At 42.8% G+C, this 22,352-nt stretch overlaps 1 protein-coding gene and 1 pseudogene across 1 annotated transcript; one reads left to right on the top strand and one right to left on the bottom strand.

The window, feature by feature from the left end:
• Positions 1–9: 9 nt before the first annotated feature.
• On the bottom strand, positions 10–3,799 carry LOC116400812 (serine/threonine-protein phosphatase 4 regulatory subunit 4-like). The gene is made up of 4 exons (XM_031878878.1): positions 2,677–3,799; positions 1,010–1,083; positions 335–437; positions 10–208 (listed from the first exon to the last, which is right to left on the bottom strand). The coding sequence occupies exons 1-4, from the start codon at positions 2,785–2,787 to the stop codon at positions 17–19; spliced, it is 480 nt and encodes a 159-aa protein (XP_031734738.1). The 5' UTR covers positions 2,788–3,799; the 3' UTR covers positions 10–16.
• Positions 3,800–8,959: 5,160 nt separating this feature from the next.
• LOC116400819 (ankyrin repeat and SOCS box protein 2-like) lies at positions 8,960–19,418 on the top strand (annotated as a pseudogene).
• Positions 19,419–22,352: the final 2,934 nt, after the last annotated feature.

The raw sequence follows: 22,352 nt of genomic DNA on the forward strand, positions 1-22,352 counted from the left end.
CCTGTGTGTCTGTGGTTCATTGTATGTTACCTGTGTGTCTGTGGTTCATGTACATGTTACCTGTGTCTCGGTGGTTGAGGTGCAGCAGGACGGTCTTCAGGATGGAGAAAGTGTGAGTGTGGATCAGGATGATGTCATCCTGCAGGATGGTTAAGAACGACGCCGCCGCTGCCAGCTGGATCTCTGCTCCAGCTCCATTCAAGACCTCCTGAGTCAGACAGACAGGTTACCTGAATGACACACCCGTCATTTCCCGAATTGACTGTCCACTTGCTGCCCACCTGTAGTACCGACAGCGCTGATATAATTCTGACTAATTTTACTGTGTACATACCCGGACCTTTGGTACGACCCGACGGAATGTCTCAGCTGGATTCTGACGGACGAGGCTCGGCAGGTTACTGATGACGCTCGCTCTCTGCACCTCCTGACCCACACTGATAACAGAGGAAATATACATCTCAAGTGACTATTTATGGATTAAACAACCAAGGACCTAAAATTGAACCCTGAGGGACTCCACATCTGACATCAGGTATTTCAAGACTTGGAATCTAGATCAGAATAATGCTGAAAATAAAATCTCCCTTTTCTCAGTCAAGGATCAAAATCATCTCCCAGTATTTCTAAATATTGGCAGGTTGGATCACGAAAACAAAAAACATGGACGATGCAAATGCTTTCGTGTCCACATGTAAGTATACTTTCCTCTTATATGTAGCGTTTATAAGACTAAGGATGGAAACCCAACATTTCATAATAGCCAACTACTTGAATCTTCATCGACTTAAAACAAATGTGTAGCGGTCGCTAACTAAGCTTAGGTCATGCTTAAAGGGGCTAACTTGGCTGTGTTGATCTTTATGCTAATGTTGGGTTTTTTTCAGCTCTTACCTGAACAGATATTCAGCTCTTACCTGAACAGGTATTCAGCTCTTACCTGAACAGGTATTCAGCTCTTACCTGAACAGGTATTCAGCTCTTACCTGAGCAGGTATTCAGCTCTTACCTGAGCAGGTAGACGGCTCTCTCAATGTCGTTCAGGTCTTCATCCACAGTCAGCTGATCAATCTCCTCTGCGGTCTGAAACAACAAACACATTTTGATAATTAAACCCACAGATTGTAACAGTTTTTAAATTCATAATCTTAATATAATATAATATGATATGATATGAATCATATCAGCTCATTGTCACATTGTTAACATGATTTAACAATGAGACCAAATTAATCAAAAACACCTTCCAGAGAAAGTCAGTGAGGTTAACCCTTTAATGAGGGTCATCTGTTACATAATATACTCTGTGTGTGTCTGTGTGTGTGTGTATATATATATATATATATATATATATATATAGAGAGAGAGAGAGAGAGAGAGAGAGAGAGGTCAGACATCTACATTGAAAGTAAATGTGTCTGTGTGTGTATGTGTGTGTCTGTGTGTGTAGGAAGAAATGGGGTTGTGTGACTGCGTCGTCATGACGTGGGGTTTCCGCCCATAAGAAGACTCACAGACCCCGCCCCCTAACGTCATCATCAACATTAAGCCCCACCCCTTCTCCCACATAGTTGTCAGTGAGAGAAGAAGAAGAAGAAAACTAATCAGCTCTTGGCCCCGCCCACTTCAGCTTGAGGTTTATTTATAATAATTATTAATAATTATTAAACAGTTGAAACATAAATGATGATTCTTTACATAAGTAAATATGTTTTATAATCATTAATATATGATATCATCTGATATCAGTGATTAATTGTTCACTATTCATTTAATATTAATAAACAGCAAATAACTTTTGGTTTGTCAGGTTTCCATTTATCAGATATAATCAGTGTATAAAGATATAATAACTGTGTTTATGATTTATTATCATCAGTGTTGATATTCAGATAATTGATGATAATGAAGTAAAACAGTTATAATCATAAAAGATATAACAAACACTGAACGTTCATTTATTATAGAACCATTTATGAGCATGAACTGATTATTGAGGATGAATGATGTTAATATGTTAATATGTCTATATGTTAATGTTTAATATGCTAATATTCCAATATGTTAATTTGTTTATATGTTGTATACAATATATATAGTCGGGGGTCCCTGCTCCATGTCTCTATCAGTTCGGGGGTCCTTGGCCTGAAAAACGTTGAAGACCCCTGATCTAAAATGTTAATATGCTAATATGTGAAAGATATCAGTTTTTTTATATCTGTATATGTTAATGTATCAATATGTTAATATGTTTATATGTTAATGTATTGATATGTTAATTCGCTAATATGTTAATATGTGAACGATATTAAAAACAATAAATGTAAATTATAGATTATAAATGATAGATTTGGTGTGACTCATTGATTATTAATATCGATGGATTTGACAGTGACAGAAGAACGGGAGACCAGCTGTCTGTCTGTCTGTCTGAAGTGAGACAGACGGTCAGACAGACAGACAGAAACTGCGTCATGCTGCGCAGATAGCGGGTCTCCCCTCTGCTCATCTTCCTCCCACTGACTCACACAACATGTCACATTCTCATCTTCATCTTCATCACCACACATTCACATGAGTGGTGATGACGAAGAGAAGCAGCTTCATGTTATTCATGTTCATCATGTTTATTATTATTATTATTATTATTGTTATCATCATAAAGAGGTTACAGACCTTGAGACTCCTGCGGATCGGCCTCTCGATGAAGGCCAGCTCCTGCAGCTCCTCCAGCGGTCCGTACAGCAGGCTGGACTGGTTCACCGTCATCCTGCTGCTGGAGAACATCTGGTCACTGGAAGGCTCCCAGTACCACACTGGGTGTTAGTGGGAGATGTGAGAGACGAGCATCCCTGAGAGGAGGAGAGAGAGGCAGGGGGCTGTTTCCAAGGAGATCCCCGCTCTGTGTCCGTCACGCCAGACTCCGTTCACAATTCTGATGATTGAAGAAATCTTCGCTCTTCTGTGAACGTAGCGACCGGTCAGAGATTCAAAGTGAACACTTCACAGATCACCGCGGTCCATTCTTCTATTCGGAGCATATTAAGTCCTCCGGGCTGCGATTAGTTCAGTCAAATCTCCACTTTCCTGAGGAGCATCTGTTGAATAGAATACCCCGGTTGGTTTCAGTGAGACCACCAGGTGATCCGATCCCGACCCAGATCCTCTCTCTGTCTCTCTCAACAACCTTGAAGCAGATTGTGCATAAGAAACAAACCTTCGTAGTTACCGGAGGATCTGTTCCTCTCAGGCCGTTAAAACACTCCAGTCACACCGGACTCGGTCCTAAAGTCTCGTTACTGAACGTTTTCACTGTTTAACGGGACTAAGAATGTAACAATCCGTGAACATCCCACATGTAACGGAGACAGTGGATGTGTTTCTCTCTTCGGCGGACATCCAGCACCCCTACAAAGGCTCGTTCAGGTCCAGTCCGGACCCGGTTCTATGGTTCCGTGCTGTCCGTTAGGAGCGTCACGCCGGACTGCGCTACATCTGTTGCGCTTTAACGCGTCTGTGTCGGTTAAAGCTCGCAGTGCGGAAACCCTGAAACATCGCCGACTCATGTCGGCCCACGCTGAGTGAACCAGCAGCCTTTATCACTGACAAACACGGAGGACGTTACACCCGTTACACACGTTACACACGTTACACACGTTACCGGATCAACGTAAAGCTCATCGATCCGGACTTCAGACCCTCTTTCACGGTCTCTAAGCTACTGCAGGTCCGGTTCGATCTGTGATCGGTAGAATAGTCAGAAATATGAATGAAGACTTGTGAAGCTGACTGGGTATAAAGTCTGGATGACCAGAACCGGGCTGAACCCGGACCAGAACCGGACTAACCCGGGATAAAGCCCTGCAGTGCAGCAGCTGAACCGGTTTCCATGGTGACGGCTGGTTGTAGGAGACCAAACTCATTCACAGTTTTAGGATCAGAGAGTTCATGATCCAAATGTTCAAGAACTTTACTTCAGGACCGTGTTTTTATTTGATTTAGTTCTAAATATTTTCCCTCTTTATTCCACAGTCATACTGTTGTATGCTGCCGTTATCTTCTGGCTGTCACTTATTGTTCTGTTGATCAGCTCATGAAGTATAAATAATAATAATAACTAGAAAATGCATTTCCTGCTGAAAATGCGTTGGAATGCTGAAAGCTGAATTTAATTGTAAAACAATTGCTGAAAATTAAGAAATGGGAGACTACCCGTCTGGAAAAAGTTGAAGCCTGAAAGCATTTAAACTGCACTGCTGAAAACCCTTCTAGTTGAAATGTCTAACTATGGTGTCTGTAGCTGAAGGTATGAGAAGAAGAAGGCTTTGAAAGTTGAAGAAGTTTAACAGGATTTGAAGATTTTCTCCATAGAGATCCCATTAAAAAGAAATTGCAAAAAGCTTAATAATTTAAAAAGTTGAAAGATTACAAATATGAAGTCATTTCACCCCTCTCCTGAAAGAGCTGAACATTTTGATATTCGAACGGTTTCTGTACCTTAAAAAAATTTCAGCGGTAGTGATATTTGTTGTAGTAGTAGTTGAAGTTGTAGTAGAAGTATTATTAGCAGTAGAAATATTAGTAGCATTAGAATAAGTACTAGTTGTAGCACTAGTGATATTTGTAGTAGCAGTAGTAGTAGAAGTTGTAGTTGTAGTAGAAGTATTAGTGGAAGTATTAGTAATTAGAAGAAGTAGTAGAAGTAGTAGTATCAGTAATAGTAAAGTCAGTTTTTGAAGTAGCAGTAATAGCAGTAGTACTAGTAGCAGTCATACTAATAGCTGTATTAGTACTGGTAGTGGCAGCAATAGCAGTAGTGGTAGCAGTTGTATAAGTAATAGTAGTAGTGGTAGTAATAGCAGTAGTGGTAGTAGTAATATTAGCAACAGCAAAAGTTGCAGTCGTAGTAGTAGTAGTAACACTAGAAATATTAGCAGCAGTAGTAGTAGTTGTCACAGTATTAGTAAGAGCATTCATTATTTCAACAAAAAAGCCTAATTTTGAGCTTAACGTTTAAATACAGTTAATCCATGAGGCTTTTATTTTGAAAGGGTGGGACTGGGTGGGGGAGAGAGGAGGAGACATAATCTTAATGTTTGACACACAAACAGGTTATTGAATGACAGGCTTCATCACAAGCATTTCAGTTAGAATTCAGTCTTTGGGGCTTTTATTTTGAAAAGGGGTGTGTGGGGGGGGGGGGGTCCTCTTAAAATCTCTAAGACCTGTGAGAGAGAGAGAGAGAGAGAGAGAGAGAGAGAGACTGATCTCTCTGGCAATCTTTCTCATTTGGAGATTGTCCTATGTTTTATCTTTTACAGCTTACATAACTATTGTCCTGCTCTGCCATGTCTTTCCTCGTCTCTCCCTCTTGTGTCGCGGTGTGTGTAAATGTCACTCGAATCAGGAAACTTATCAGAATACCCATATTTGATTGGCTGAGCTGCATCACGTATATCTCTAAATCATGTGTGTGCAGCTTTTATTTTAAAATGGGGGGGGGGGGGGGGGGGTCTAAAAGTCTCCAAGACCTAAATGACTGTATGAGAGAGACACACAGAGAGACAGACAGAGGGAGAGGAGTGTATGTGCGTGTGTGTCTGAGTGTTTATCAACATCACTAATGAGCTCATATAAACACCTGTGTGCTTGGGTGCATGTTGGTGATTGGAGCACCTGTGTGTTAGAGGCTAATTAAGAGAGAGAGTAACCAGTGATTTCCAACAAAAGTACCTGTCAAACATATGCCCTTTATACCAAAACCATGAGACTAATCAACAAAATATGGATACCATGAGAGAGATAAGACTCTGCCAAACACAGAGATGTGTTTTTTATGTTTGTGGTGTTAAAAATGTGAGCTCCAGCGCAATATATAAAACTGGTACCGTCTGCTTTCTTTGAGAAATGAGTGGTGAGATTTAACATGGAGTCTAATGGAGCAGTTGGTTGGAGTTCATGTCGCTCTGTGGCTGCTTGAGCCAAATGTGTAAGTCTGTGGGATTCCACAGTCATTTGTCTACGACAAGGACAAGATTAGCTACTTTTAAATCCAGAAATTATTCATGAAGAGTGAAGATTGTGGACACAGTGGCAAAATACAAATCTTTTTTTCACAAGATTCTGAAGCTGCTAGATTCACTCTAGCGGTGACATCACGCACTCTAAGCTGCGCAATACACACCCATTATAAAGTCAGAAAAGGACTGAAAAAAATCATAAAAGTTAAATTGCTGCAGTTCAAAAAGTTTAAAAGATATCAAAAAGCTGAATTATGTGGCAATAGTTCAGGGTTTTCTCAACATTTTAAAGTTGAAATGGTGTCTGTAGCTGAAAGTATGAGGAAGTAGAAGGATTTGAAATTTCAAGAGGATTTGAACATTTTCTCCATAGAAACCCATTAAAAAAAACAGCATTCCAACAATAATACATCCCACTGAGCATTTCAGAGTTTTCTCTGTTTGAAGACGTTGGTTAAACATTTAGATCCTCTTTCAACATGTCTTATGTAGAACTGCTCCCATAGACCACATTTCATATAGTCATAAAGTCTTCATGTAGACCACATTTCATATAGTCATAAAGTCTTCATGTCGACCACATTTCATATAGTCGTAAAGTCTTCATATAGACCACATTTCATATAGTCGTAAAGTCTTCATGTAGACCACATTTCATTTGGTCACTTTGTAGAAATACTTTAACAATATCAAACGTTGTCTCTCTTTAGTGACAAACTACAGAGCTTTAAAGAGAAAAAGTGGAGAACCTCAGGGAGAAACCTGAGGTTCCTCACAGAGACTGTGACAGTTTGAGATGATCTGAGAATGTCCCAGCCTCATTTCCTCTCTCCAGAGGATGAACCCTTTATATTAAATTACTCTCTAGCGCCCCCTCAGGACGATTTCTACAGGTGTAGCTTCACTCAAACAGGAAAAGAGAAGAATAAACCGCCACATCATCTTCTTTCTTTCATATTTAACAAAAGTAGTTACATTTTCTCTCAAAGTTTATCAGACATTCTTTTGATAAACAGAAACTTTTTTTAACAACTTTGAAACTTTGCAGCTGGAATGTAGTTTTAAACTAAACTACCTTTGTTTAAGTTAATACTTTAGAGGCGGTGCTATCGCTACACTTCATTATTTTCATTGTGCATACTTTAATTTGTTTCAAACCACCAGTCATATTCCTTCATTCTCATAGTGTTAATAATCCGTACAGTGACTAATAAATTAAATAAATAATACAATTAAATAATATTAATGCAGTATTTATCGATTGATCTGCACCTGTCATGGTCTTGGGGTTTTGTTTAGTTTATTTTTTTTTATTTTGAAGTTCCCTGCCTCTTTTGTCCTGTGTTCTCTTCACTTCCTGCCTTTATATGTTTTCCCTCCTGTGTGATTGTCTGGCCCTGATTGATCCCACCTGTGTCTCCTCTACCTGCAGCTCACCTGTGTATGTAAATCCTGTGTGTCTCAGTGTGGGTTCGTCTGCTGTGATTATGATAATATGTTCCTTGTGTTAATCCTGCTCAGCTCAGCTCTCCTGTGTTTTCCAGTTTTCCCCCGTGATTGTTTTTTTTGAGATCCTGATCCTGTTTTGCTCGTTCCTTGTTTTTCTTGTTACACGTTTTTGGACCTTCTTGCTCGGCAAGTTTTGTTTTGGACTTTTTTAGTTTAATGATTAAATCTCTTCAGAAATCCTTCTGCTCCTGTCTCTCTGTGTTTGGCTCTATCCTCTAACTGTATACGACCAGTTTATCCCTCAAACCTCTGAACTATTTGTTTGGTTTTATGAACTTTTTTCAAGATCTAGAGATCTTCACATTTCAGAGAATAATTGTCTTTTTTAAATCATTATTGAGGAATGGCTTAAAAAGGATTAACAAAATATTAGCTGATCCGTCGATCAACAAATCGTGTAATCAGATGTTTCTGATATTGTCCATCTTTTTATTTTTTCATTCATATTTTGGACTTTAATGTTTGGAGATTAATTCTAATTTTAGAATTATTAGATTTAGATTATTATAATTATTATAGAGGTAATTCAGTAAACATTTAGATTCCGCTCAGCTGACCAACAGTTCTATGTGAGAATAACTTCATCAGGTCCTAGACACACTTAACTGTCTTTGACCTTCGGCCAGCAGAGCGTCGGTGTCAGCTGCTGGCAGCATGTGAAGACATGAAACCAGCAGACCCTTAAAGTCCAACACAGACCTGCTGCTGCAGAAGAGACCAAAGAGGAGCACTGGAGCGTTTCACAGTAAGACACTTTGTGTTTCATCACCTGTTCGTTGTCCTGCTTCTCAGAAATAAAGCTGCTTACTCAAATATGTGTCTACTGAAAACTTTAAACATGAACTCTTCACACTGTCAATCTTTTGTATGTTGTTTACTTCTGCAATGTTGTACTGTTACTTATTACTGATGTAATATTGTATTATCATTGTGTCTTTGTTGTGTTGAGTTATGTATTCCAATGTTATGTTTCTTTTTATTATGAAGTCATTATTTGATGTGTTTATTATAATATCTTATTTATTGTTGTGAAGGTGAAGGAGCTGATTGAGTCACAGGTAAAAGGGTCAAAGTGAATTGTATTTATAGTATAAAGTAGAGAATATGATCATCGATGTGTTTGTGTTGACGACACATTAGAAGTGTGTTGTGGTGTTGTGATCTCTTGTCTGAAGGCTGATGGTCAGCTCTCAGTGAGTCTGAATACTTTGGCTAGAGGACAGAGAAAGAAACACCACTGACCTCCATAACTTCATTCACTGATCTCACATTTAGCAGCAGGTTGATCCTCAAATAATCGGCTGCTGTTTCTATGCAGAGCACTGATTTATAACTGTGGATTTAATGGGGAACACTGCTGCTAGATATCAAGGAGACTTCAGTCTGAAGGTTTTTTGAACAGTTTTCTTTTTCTGAGTGATAGATCCAACATGAACCTGGACGACTACAGTGTTTACAGTCAGCTGACTGATGAGGAGCTGCTACAAATCGCTGTGGAGAGAAGCCTTTGTGATCAGAGCACATCATCATCCTCAGCCCCCGTTGTGCTCAGTGGATCAAACCCCAGACAGAGACTTCCTGAACCCCCCAGACACCTGAACTATGTCCCTCCATCCCAACCTCCACCTCCAGACCCCCCCGATGTCCCTCACTGTGAAACCCCCCAACAGGCCAGTTCCTCTATGAAGCCCCGAAGAGGTGAGTCAGTTGAGACCGAACAGACCAGATACGAGGTCAAAACTTCTGTAAATAGACAACATCTGCAAACAGTCAACAACTGGTGGGACGACGAGCCTATTCTATTTCATTGTATATGAAATAGAATAGTAATAAATTAACTAACTTGGTAAACTAAACAGTAGTGCAAAGATCAACCACAGCAAACAACAGTGTAGCGGTGTGTGAAGGATGATCTGGCCAGAGGTGATTTGTTGTACAGTCTTATTACAGTTGTCAGGAATGTTCTCTGTATCGGTCCTTGTGACAGCGGAGCTGGATCAGTCTGTTGGAGAACGTGCTCCACTGTCCCTGCAGTAGGTGGTGGAGAGGGTGGTCCGGGTTATCCAATATGGATAATAATTTCTTCAGTGTCCTCTCCACCATAGTTTCCTGAATGTCTTGTTTGCAGCCAATGATGGAGCCGGCGTTCTTAACCAGTTTGTTAAGTCTGTTGGTGTCTCCGGCTCCAATGCTGCTCCCCCAGCAGACTACGGCGAAGTAAAGTGCACTGGCCACAACAGACTGGTAGAACATCTCCAACATCTTGCTGCACACATTGAAGGATCGAAGTTTCCTCAAGAAAAAGAGTCGACTCATCCCCTTCTTGTACACAGCGTTGATGTTGGTCTATCAGTTCAGTCTGCTGTCGATGGAGAGCCCCAGGTACTTGTACTCCTCCACCATGTCCACATCCTCTCCCAGAACTCTCAGCGGTTGTGGAGCCGTCGTCTTCCTCCTGAAGTTGACCACCATCTCTCTGGTCTTGGCCACGTTCAGACGCAGGTGATTTCTACCGGCCCACTCCACAAAGTCTTCCTACTGCCCTGTACTCCTCCCATCCATCCCTTATATCCCCGACCACTGCAGAGTCATCAGAGAACTTGCAGATGGCATGACCCTGAGTTGTACTGGAAGTCAGTGGTGAAGAGGAAAGGAGACAGAACAGTTCCCTGTGGGGCTCCAGTATCACTGACCACCGTATCAGACAGCACATGGCCCAGTTGGACAAACTGTGGTCTGCCTGTGAGGTAGTCAGTGATCCAGGAGACGGTGGACGCGTTAACCCCCACCACCCGCAGCTTCTCACTCAGCAGCACTGGTTGGATGGTGTTAAATGCACTGGAGAAATCAAAGAAAGTGATTCTCACAGAGCCACCGGATCCATCCAGGTGTGACTGAGCTCGTTGCAGCAGGTAGATGATGGCGTCGTCCACTCCCACATGCAAATTGCAGAGGGTCCAGTCAGGATTTCACCTGCGGTCAGAGGTGGGCCAAGACCAGCCTCTCCAGCACCTTCATCACATGTGATGTGAGGGCAACTGGTCGGTAGTCGTTGAGGCCAGATGGAGTCGTCTTCTTTGGTACAGGAACCAGGCACGACGTCTTCCACAGCACCGGGACTTCCTCCTTAGGTTGAAGAGGTGTTGCAGGACATCAGACAGCTGGATGACACATGTCTTCAGGACCCTGGGGCTGATGCTGTCAGGTCCCGCAGCCTTGTCGGAGTCTCTCCAGCTGTCTCCTAACCTGGCCAGCCGTCACAGAGAGGGGGGGAGGGTGGTCATGGTGTCAGTGGTGGAAGAGCCCTTTGAAGTAGAGGGCTCTGTGTCCATGCAGCTCATCAGGGGGGACAGAGGTGCTTGTGAGGTGTGTGGAGGAGACAGATGAGGGCTGTGAACTAAACCTATTGAAGAAACAGTTTAGGTCATTTGCCCTCTCCAGGGAGCTCCCTGGTTGTCTCCCTGCAACCTTGAAGCCAGTTATCTGCTTCATCCCGGTCCACACCTCCCTCTTGTTGTTGTGCTGGAGTTTGTCTCCAGCAGGAGTCCTTGCACTCCCTGAGCTTCACCTTCAGGTCGCGCTGGATTCTCCTGAGCTCATCCCTGTCCCTAGACCTGAAGGCTGCTTTCATCTTATTAAGAAGAGCATTCAGGTCACTGGTGATCCATGGCTTGTTGTTGGGGAAGCAGTGTACAGTCCGGGATGGAATGGTGGTTTGTTCACAGAATTTTATGTATTCTGTGATACAGTCCGTTATGCTGTTGATGTCCTCCCCATGTGGTCCACACAGCACAGCCCAGTCCGTTGACTCAAAGCAGTCAACGGACTTGCTGAAAAGTTGGCAGGGCTTTATCCAGGGTGGTGTGGTTAAAGTCTCCAGTAATAGCCAAAATGCATCAGGGTGTTGACTCTGCAGTCCAGACACAGTGGAGTGGATTGTGTCCACTGCTGCCCCAGTGTCAGCTGATGGAGGGACGTACACAGCGACAACAATGGCGGATGAGAAATCCCTCGGCAAATAATGACGAATCCCAACGGCTAACAGTTCAATGTCCGGGCTACAGAAGCGTTCCTTCACACACACACACGGTCGTGATTGCACCACCTCATTCACATACATTGCAATCCCGCCACCTCTCTTCGTACCGCTCTGTATAACGTCTCTGTCCGCCGGAACAGTCCTGAAGCCGGGCACCGACGCACTGTGGTCCGGGAAATCCACGCGCAGCCAAGTCTCCGTGAAACACATGACGCTGCACTCACGGAAGTCCCTCTTCACCAGCGCGCCAACCTCGTCCGTCATATTTGCCAAAGACCTCACGTTCCCCAATAGAATCGCCGGTACCGAAGGTTTGTACTTCCTCCTCTTTGCGCCAGACCTGCAGCCCCGGCGTCTTCTCCGCAGTTCTTCCTGGATCTCAGGCCTGGCACCAGGCAGCAGCCGCGGCTCACTCAGCACGATCAGCTGATCACGGGAGTAAACAATGGCCCCACTCATTGTGTGTGGCTCTTGTTGGGAGTAGAACCTCTCGGAACTGTGGAAGACCACACGTCTCTCGCTGCGTGCCAAAAAGTCAGCTGGATCCGGTTTATAATCAAAAAAAAGTATTTAACAATTACAGAGGCTAAACAGTTACAATCTGAATTACACTATCGATAGAAATATGTTTCATGAAACAGAGATCAAATGAAATCCCCCACACTGTCCAGCTCAGCTAGTTAGCTGCCCAGAGGTCCCAAGTGATCTGATTCTTGTCTTATTGTTTGAAAATGTCTATCAGCTTCAGTGATTGGCTGAAATCCATTAGTCCCCTCCTGGTTTCGACCACCTGAGTATCATCTTCTGACCCATTGGCTTGGTCTGTCCCTCCTTCTGCGCGTCACTCTGCTTCTGTTAGGCCCAGATTTCACTTCCTTCTCTGGTCATGGTGGTCTCAAAATCCCTGTCTGTCCCTATTGACTATTCTTCACAGTTTAATACATTCAATGATTGTCTTTTATGGCTCAACACTTCTATGGGAAACATACTGTAAACATATTATAGATTTGATAAGTATTCTTGTGACGTTCCAAATACTTTGACATTTTTCAGTATAAAGTGGCATTCTACATACTTGCTGAAGTTGTACTATCCACCTCTAGGGGTGCTATAAATCCTACTAAAAAACACTTCTAAACCTAAATTCCTCACACTCTCCGTTACAAAGAGGGAGAAAAGTAACAGAAAAGTTGAGAAAAAGTTACGGTCCATTGTCTGACCGTAACTTAAACCAAACGTTAAACAAAAGGAAGAGAGGAAAGAGTGAAAAAAAGTCTAAAAATTAAAACACACAGGGCGCTGCTGACGCTGGCACAGCGCCATCTTTTTTCTTTTTTTTAAAAACACAACTCTTTTCAATCATTAAAGTAGAACTTGATCTCCATTCAATAACCACATTTAAACTGACACTTTATTTCATTAGTAACTATTTCAAATGTTTCGGTGCTGTCACGGGGGGGGATGGAGGACTCAAGAGCAGACAGTCCAATGCAGTGAGAAACAGGTTCTAATGAGTCACGAACAAAACAGGAATATTTACTGGAACACAGCAGGGAATCCAAGGACGAGACAAGAGACGAGGGGAACCAGGCAGGACGAGACAGACCGGGAAACTGGGAGCAGAACGAGCCAAACGGGTGGGTTGACGTGACAATGATCTGGCAAAGAGTGACTGAGAGGCAGGAGTTTATAAAGTGGCTCAATCAGAGGCAGGTGAGGGAACAGGTGAGGGGAGTGAGGTGATGAGGAGGGAGGCTGACAGGTGCACTGAATGAGCTGATAGGGGAGTGAGAGGAGTGAGGTGAGTGGGAGATAAAGAGACAGGAGAGAAGGGGCAGAGCTGTGACACATGCATATTTTCATTTTTTTCACAATTGAACCTTCAATACTCGCATGTTAGAATCTTTCATTCTTATAACGCCCAAAGTGTTGTTTTCATCCTCATATTCTGGCCCCACAGTGGTGGAATGAACTCCCCACTGACATCAGGACGGCAGAGATCGCTGCCCATCTTTCGGCGTAGGCTGAAAACTCACCTCTTCAAGAAGGCCTTCCGCTTAGCACTTACTTAGCATCAATTGTATTCATACTAGCTTATTGCACTTATTGTTTTTATATTAGTTTGTGGCACTTATTGCATTCGTTTGTTTCTGCACTGTACGTTGGCTCTGGTTTATGCTCTTAGATGCTTGTTTGAGGAAAGGACATGCACTTATTACTTCTGGTGACTAGTTGTTCTCTCGAAAACCGATGTTGAATACACTTATTGTAAGTCGCTTTGGATAAAAGCGTCTGCTAAATGACTGTAATGTAATGTAATGTAATGACATGGTGCCATTTTCACACAGTTCACTTAAACTCTCAACATGGGTCTCCTTTCCTTTCTTTTTGGTATGAGCCCTTTCATTTTATTCACAATATTTTAGTTTCTGCTGGAGCTTTTTGATTTTATTCACCAAGGCAGTGAGTTTAATTTATTTTTAGGCTCCATTTAAAAACTAGCAACAGCAGCATTTATTTGACTAATTTTCCTCTAATTTCCTTTTTGATTTTTTTCAATACAGTGTTTGTGTATTTAAAACGCTATTAAAAAAACCCAAAATGAAATTCATCCATCAAGCATCACATTCCCACATCAGCAAAGCAGCAGCAACTTGAAAGATGAGATATAAACAGCAGTGAATACAAGACTGCATTCCTTCTTAACATGCAGCTTAAGGTGCACATCCACATCTAAGGCTCACCTGTCTGTGATTGGCTGGGACGACTGAAGCTGTCGCCCATAAAATCTGTGATTTATCTCCATGATTAAACTTCAACTTTATTATAGTCGTCATTATACATTGATTAGTTCCGTCCTCTTCCAGTGATGGTTCTTCTCAAGCCTTCTTTTTTTGACTAAATAGCGACATCAGGAAACAAACTGAAAGTCGCTGACAGTTTGAGGTTTGCTTTGCTTTGTCTGACTCAAGTGATGGATTGAGATCCAGTTATTATAAAGATCACAGAATATTGATCACAGTGATCAAAAGAAAGTGGCGGCCAACAAAATGTTCGCTGACCCGCTTTTCAAAAGGCAGAGGTGAACAGCTAATTATATCAACTGTATCATGTGACCCCACCATTACATCATAACAATAATAGACTATCACAAATACTAATGAATACCAACACCAAATCTACCCTTCACTCCTTTCTGAGTTCATTTATGGTTCCTCTCTGACCGTCCTTTGGTTCATGTTGTGAAGTTCTTTTACTTCTTACACATAAAAAATAAATATGAGCGCGAATAGAAAACATTTTTCACTGTGTTGTTTCTTTAGTTATCAAAGACTGATATGGGTATGTATATGCAGGTGTGTATGAATATGTATGTTTGTATGTGCATATATGGAGTATGTATGCCAGTGGTGGGCCGTCAGGGCCTGCAAGGCCTTCTCTGCTGGCCTAAACACAATCACAAAGTTATATCTATTTTATAATTTAACAATGTTTCTTAAATACACTACATGTATTATAATTTATAATAATATTTTCCCCATTAGCTTATGTTCTCATTGCACAGCTACTGTCTTCCTCAGTTGCTCTGCTTCCAGTGCAGCTTGTTTTAAGTAGAGCTTTTATCCAATCAGATCTCACCTCTGTGTCTCTAGGTAAGAACAGAGGCCCGAGGCCTGCAGACTCACAACCCTTTGCAGTTTAAGTGAATGGGGACGATATTGTTGATTGTCATAGTGTTCAACCAATCAGATCTTTAGTTTGACATGTTGGGCGTATTCTTTGACATGCCAGAGCCTGCTAGCTGGCCTACAAGTACGTCAGCATTAACATGCAGCTCAGTTTCCATGTGCAGCGCTGCAGTGAGGTACAGCGTGTGCTGTGATTGGTCATTGGGCGAGCACGTGACTATTGTCAAATTAAACTTAACAGCGGAGGCTTAGTCGGAGTAGTGAAGGTTCAAATTGAAAGATATGGAATAAATGATGACATTTTTGGAGTTTGTCTTTAAGTGAACTGCGTTTGTTTTTTACATCTAATATCTGAATGGCCCTTGAGTGTGTAGCAGAATGCGTGTTGCTGCTGTTGTTTTCCCGTTAAGCTAGTTAGCGTAGCCTCGCAGAACACTTGCGGAGCCCCAGCTGTTTTTTTTTGTTCCGGTTCAGAGGTCACACAGACCATTGTCTCCCACATCAGTGATTTTCGACTTTCCCTGACAAAAAATAAATAAAAATCTTGTGCTTTTATTTTTTAGTGGATATTTTTCATGCAGCGGAATTATTCCAGCATTTACGGAACTTGTTCAGCGGTGCAGGGAAAACACAGACCAATGCGTTGTGAATCACATCACGTTATGCAGCTCAACCAATCAAATATGCGCATTCTGACACGTTTCCTGACTCGAGTGAGATGTACACACACCGTGACACAGGGGGCTGAGACGAGGAAAGAGATAGCAGAGCAGTACATTTATTATGTGAGTTGTGAGAGTAAAATCATAAGACGGACTCTGAAAGAGTATAATTGGTCGCGGCTTGTCATTAAGGGGTGATGGTGGGTCCCGCAGCCAGACCAGTTGAGAACCACTGTCCTACCTGGGCGCCAAAAACATTAATACATGCATATATGCATATTAGTATGTAAAAGGTTAAATATGGACATTTATGTGTGGTTGATTCTTTTATTTTATGTTTTCCTATTGATAATTATTATGTTATCTATCACAATAAAAAGAGAATAAATGATTTAAGAGTTCTACTCAGCCATGAAGTCAAAGACAGACTCTGTCTGCCCTCAGCTCATCCCGACACGGTGAACAGATGTACTTTAAAGAATCAGACCGCTCTGCTGCTGGCCGCTGGTGGAAGAAACGTTTCTTGTGTTGATTTTCTCCTGAAGAATGGAGCTGACCCAAACATCGGCAACAAGGACCGAGAGACGCCACTGTTCACAGGTGAGCTGACGTCACAGTGACATCACAGTGACATCACAGAGCCTGCTGAGGGATGCTGTGATGTCACTGTTGTAAAGGGGAAACCAGGGAAATGGTTTATAGGGACAGAATCATGAGGCACTGGATCACAAATATGTAACAAACACCTTCAGGTCTGAAAAAAGTGGACGCTTTTATTGTTGTTTTCAGCCTGTGAGCAACCGAATGAAGACATTGTAGATCTGCTGCTGAGGTCTGGAGCTCAGGTGAATCGCTGCAGCATTCAGGGACGAAGTGCTCTTCATGAAGCCTGCAGTTATGGACAACTGAAGCTCTGCAGGATGTTACTGGAGGCCGGAGCCCATCTTCACACCAAAAACATCTACGGCATCCAACCGTTCTTCATCGCTGCACTGCACGGACACACCGACATCATCCACCTCCTGGCTCAGGAAGGTCCGCCATCTAAACCAGTCCATGACTAATCTTTAGTGTCTATCAGGAGCTGATGTTAAGGTGTTTCTAAAGGTGTTTTTGTCCCTCGGGTGCAGATATAAATGGACAGATTGATGTTAAGGTGTTTTTGTCCCTCATGTGCAGATATAAATGGACACATTGATGTTAAGGTGTTTCTAAAGGTGTTTCTGTCCCTCAGGTGCAGATATAAATGGACAGGCAGGAGATGGAGCCTCGGCACTCTTTGAAGCCTGTAAGAACGGCCATGTTTCTGCTGTGAATGCGCTGCTGTTTCTGAAAGCTGACGCTAACCAATCCATGAAGTCGGGCCTGCTGCCTCTCCATGTGGCTGTTCAGAACAAACATTCACGGTCTGAGATACTTCCTGTCCGTCACCTTTTTACCTTGTTTTGTCTTACCTTAACTGTTTGGTGTTTCTTTGATACGTTTAAATCAAGTGGAACTCTGTGATTGATAAGTTCCTCCACCATATTTTTATGCATATTTATAGATCAAACTTGAATCTCTCTACAGTAAAAACAATGTCTGGTTTTCTGGTGTCAGAGGGCTAGACCAACCCTCAATCAGCCCAACTTGTCTTGATTCTGCTGGTAGTCTCCCTCACAGGTACTTTTCATTTTTCCAGAATTGTGTCGATGCTGATCCCGATGACCAGCAGGGTCAAAATCCAGCACAGCGGCATCAGTCCTCTGCACATTGCCGCAGAGAAGAACAGTGATGACATCATGGAGCTGCTGATCGAGTCCGGCTTCGATGTCAACACCAAGCTGTCGGAGGACCGCTCCATGATGTACAAGGACCGCCGGATTACGGCAGTCTACTTCTCCGTCTACAACGGGAACCTGCAGGCCACCGAGATGCTGCTGGAGGCTGGAGCTGACCCCAACCTGGACGTCTTCAACCCGCTGCTCATTGCCGTCCAGCTTGGCCGGATAGACATGGCAACACTGCTGCTGAGGTACGCCGCCAACGTCAACGCTCAGATCTCCCCCCCAGCCGTCCAGGTTTCCGGTGGCCATCCTGCTCAGAATGGAATCTCTGCCGATGCTCAAACTCCTGCTGGACAACGGCTGCGACGCCCGGCCCTGCTTCCACCGTCCATATGGCCAAAAAAGTCACCGGGCCGCCAGGCCATCAAGCCATCCCATCGAAGAAATGCAGGTCAGCAGAGATGCACCGATGCAGCACGGCATTCAGGTCAGAAATATACACATCTGTCTAATTGCACAAATCAGAGCATGTGAATGTGTTCGACAAAGGGTCTCCTCTATGTTGTTTCAGTTCTGTGAGGCAGTCTCCAGCTCATCTTTCTGCCTTGCAGCTGGTCCGATCATCTCGATGCTCTTGGACTACGTCAGTCATGTCCGTCTCTGCTCTCGGCTGCTGGAGGTTCTGGAGAGTTGCAGCGACTGGGCACCGATCAAAGCGAAAGCCCGTAAGAAGCAAAAACACCACTGACAATTGACAGGAAATGGCCATCGCAACAGTAACTATGGTTGGGCAGGGCTGAGGTCACTCCAGAGTTCCGAAAAATGTTCTCTAGTTTCCAGAAAGGTTTCCGTTCCCCTAAATAACAGTGTGAGCTCCTAAAACGTTTTCTGTGCTCTGATCAAAGTTTCTTTATTTTTAAAAAGGTTTCTGTTCCACTCAAGGTTTACGAGCTCCTAAAAGATGTTTGTGTGCTCCTAAGAAAGGTTTCTGAGCTAGATAAGGTTCCTATAAAAGTTCATGAGTTTTAGAAAATTGTACGAAGTGGTGCCTCACTCTGATTGGCTGGCTGAGTTTGGGGCGGGGTTTAAGTAAGAAGCCCACAGAACAGGGATCATGGGTCTCATTTATAACCGTTGTGTAGCACACGTAAGCCACTTCCCACACAAAGGTTGTGATCTATAAAAAGAAACATTTAGTGTTGATCCTACGTTTCATAAATAGAGTCCAGGTCTGTCTAACAGGTCTGTCTGTGTTTTCTCTTCAGTTCCTCCTCACCCTCTGATGCAGCTCTGCAGGTTGGAGATCAGACGTCTGGTCGGAGTCCAAAGACTCAAACTGATCTGCACTCTGCCACTTCCTATGAGACTCATCCGTTTCCTGCACTATGACATCACTGCCCACTCACCTGAAGTCCACTGTTATGAGGTGGCTGCGACACAAAGTGACGTGTAAATATAAGAAGCTGATGAGCTAATCGCTAACACTTCAATAAAAAGGCATATAGAGGGAAAAATAAAGTTCTCCAGTTAGCAAGCTTCTTAGCCTGTTGGCTTAGCTTCGGTCATTACACCTGAAACAAGTCACCTATTAAATATTGTGACGACCCTCCCACTCTGCTGGCTGTGTTCCTGCTCTGTCGGTACATCTCAAGTCTATTAATTGCGTCCCCGTTTCCCTCACTTGGGTCCTTTCCTTGCGCCTTAGTCCCTCCCACCAGGGATGCATGGAGGAAACCATGCGAGGAGAGAGGAAACGAGGAGATATGTTTTAGGAGTCATGAGACGTCCTTTCCTCAGTTGCATCACGTGAAGCGACGTCTGTTTCTGATGAAGGTGCTGATGATCACAGCTGGATCAGCTGTCAGTCGGCTTTAACAGCTGGAGAGACTTTTGATAAGTTTGTGTCTGTTCACATGATCACTGTACTTAATAACAGTAACTAATAATACTAATAACTAATAAAGACACACAGTAATCACCACTGTAGAGGTGTTTCTCTCTGTGGTCTGTTAACAAACTGTGTCCTGTGTTCTGTTTATAAGCACAGATCCATTTCTACCGGCGGAATGCGATTGTCTTATTTATGAATTATTTGCGTCTGTACGTTTTGAAATTGTGACTGTGACGTCATTATTAAATAACCCAGAATATGATTATTGTTTCTCTTAAATGATAAAACTCATCAAACACTCAGGAATGATGTATAAAGTGTTTGGTCTCTCAGCTCTCTCTGACTTTAATTGTTTCCATAATAAAGTTATTGAGGGAAACATCAGATCATGAAAACACAAATCTTTCTAATAAATGCAGAAAGTTGTTTGTGGTCCTTTTGTTGTTCAGACTACAATGAACATTTATTTAAACCAGACGGTGAATCAGAAACCTAATCAAATATAAACTAGAGTTTAATCTGTGATCCGTCTTCACTCTGGTGTTAAACTCAGTCATCAGTCCGATCGGCTGCAGCGTTCAATCACATGACTGATGAACAATGAGGGGGCGTGTTGGCCGTTAAAAGACTTCCTGGAAGTCTGTTCTCGTGGTTCCTCGCTCATGGCTCCTCCGAGGTCCCTCCTCTCTCCTCCATCCTCGATCCTCAGAGCTACATTAGAGCTTTGGGACGGCTGTCAATATGGCGGCGCAGAAACAACTTCCGGTTCAAGCGAGGATCGAGGGGCGAGGAAACGACAATTAAGAGACTTGAGAAGTACCCAGTGATGGTTTCCTGGTGGGAGGAGCTGGGACATTCACCTGCTCATACCAGCCCATCTGATTGGAGCCTCCAAGGAGGCATAAAAGACAGCACTTCTGGGAGGGTCTCTCTCTCTCAGCAGGGCCTGCTGCACCAGCCTCATCGTTGTTTCAACTATGCTGAAGTTGTGGAGCTTAAATAAACTGCTTTGGGTTAGATATCTGTGTGCCTAGTTCTTGGAAGGAAGCTGTGATTATCCCAATCAGGAAACCAGGCAAAGACTCATCAAACCCAATAAATGATAGACCCATGTAGGTAAGATAATGGAAAGAATGATTACAGATAGATTAACATTTTATATGGAGTCCAGGGGAATGATAACACCTCATCAAAGTGGATTTCGGAAAGGTAGGGGAACTATGGACCCAATTATTTGTTTGGAAACAGAAATCAAAAAGGCCCAGGTGAATAAGGAGTCAGTGATGGCTGTTCTTTGATGTGGAAAAGGCATATGATATGGTTTGGAGGGAGGGGTTATTGATTCAATTAAAAATGATAGGAATAGGTGGCAGAACATATAATTGGATTAAACATTTTTTAGTTAACAGATTTATTCAAGTTAGAATTTGGACAGCACTATCTAGAAGATACCAGGTAGAGAATGGAACACCTCAGGGTAGTGTCATCAGATACTGTTCTCCATCATGATAAATGATGTTTTTCTTCAAGTTCAGGGTGATATTGGGCGATCCCTATTTGCTGATGATGGAGCACTGTGGAAGAGGGGGAAGAACATAAATCATATTAAAGGGAAGGTCCAAGAGGCTGTGGATGTGGTAGAAAGATGGTCTTTTTCATGGGGATTCAAATTTTCTGTGGGAAAAATTAAAACAATCATGTTTACTAGAAAGAGGGGAGTTGATGCTCAGATAAAGATGTACAGACAAAAGATTGAAGAAGTGAAAGTTTTTAGGTTTCTTGGTGTGTGGCTCGATGATAAATTAACATGGAATGAGCATATTCAGAGGATAGTTATGAAATGTAAAAAGATTCTAAATGTAATGAGGTGTCTGACAGGGTCAGAATGGGGAGCCAGTAGGTCTGCAATTAAAAATATTTATACCGCTTTGATGAGGTCAGTCCTTGATTATGGTTGTGTAGTATTTGGATCAGCTGCAAAAAATTCACTAAAGAAGCTGGAAGTATTACAAACCCAAGCTCTGAGACTGTGTTGTGGTGCTTTTAAGACGAGTCCTGTGGCTGCTCTTCAGGTGGAGGTGAAACGCCGCTGCATTTGAGCTCTTAACTATGAACTACTGGGCCAATCAAGGACATTCTGGAGATAATCACCAACCACTAAGGTGCTTCTGCCATGCTGGGAAAGAGAACGGGACAAACAGGAATGTTTTGCATGGAGCAGTGGAAAATTAGCAAGAGATATGTCATTGGATCAGATTACATTCACTCCTACAGTACCGTCATCAACTACACCACCGTGGCTATTTCCCTCGGGGTCAGTTGATAATTATTTTTTGGACAAAACCCAGGCATTTAAGGATATTGATAACATTGCAGGAGTGGTGGAGGACAAACTACAGACAACATATCAGTCATTTACTCCAGCATACACAGATGGATCTAAAGATCCTGATACAGGTAGGACTTGTTTTGCAGTCACCATACCAACCTTGCAATATGAATTCAAAAGGAGAATATCAGATCATCTGTTTATACAGTTGAGACGTTGGCCAGTTTAACAGCACTGCAGTGGGTAGAGGAGGTTCGGATCGAAAAGGTCGTTGTCTGTTCAGATTCCAGTTCAGCATTACTCTCATTACATCATTCACATCTCATAGCAGGCAGGATTTAATTAATGAAATGTACAAAACGCTGTTCTGACTTAAGAATATGGGTATTTTTGTATCATTTATGTGGGTACCAGCACACAGACGGGTAGAAGGAAACGAAAGAGCAG

This window comes from Anarrhichthys ocellatus, unplaced genomic scaffold (genome assembly GCF_004355925.1).
Source record: "Anarrhichthys ocellatus isolate YVR2014 unplaced genomic scaffold, GSC_Weel_1.0 scaffold208, whole genome shotgun sequence".
In the NCBI taxonomy this organism is placed as follows: Eukaryota; Metazoa; Chordata; class Actinopteri; order Perciformes; family Anarhichadidae; genus Anarrhichthys; species Anarrhichthys ocellatus.

Coding starts and splice junctions, on each gene's coding strand:
- LOC116400812 (XM_031878878.1), bottom strand. CDS start 2,787: ATGTTCTCCAGCAGCAGGATGACGGTGAACCAGTCCAGCCTGCTGTAC. Junction 1,084..2,676: donor CGATCCGCAGGAGTCTCAAG/GTCTGTAACCTC, acceptor TTGTTGTTTCAG/ACCGCAGAGGAGATTGATCA. Junction 209..334: donor GGGTCGTACCAAAGGTCCGG/GTATGTACACAG, acceptor TGTCTGACTCAG/GAGGTCTTGAATGGAGCTGG.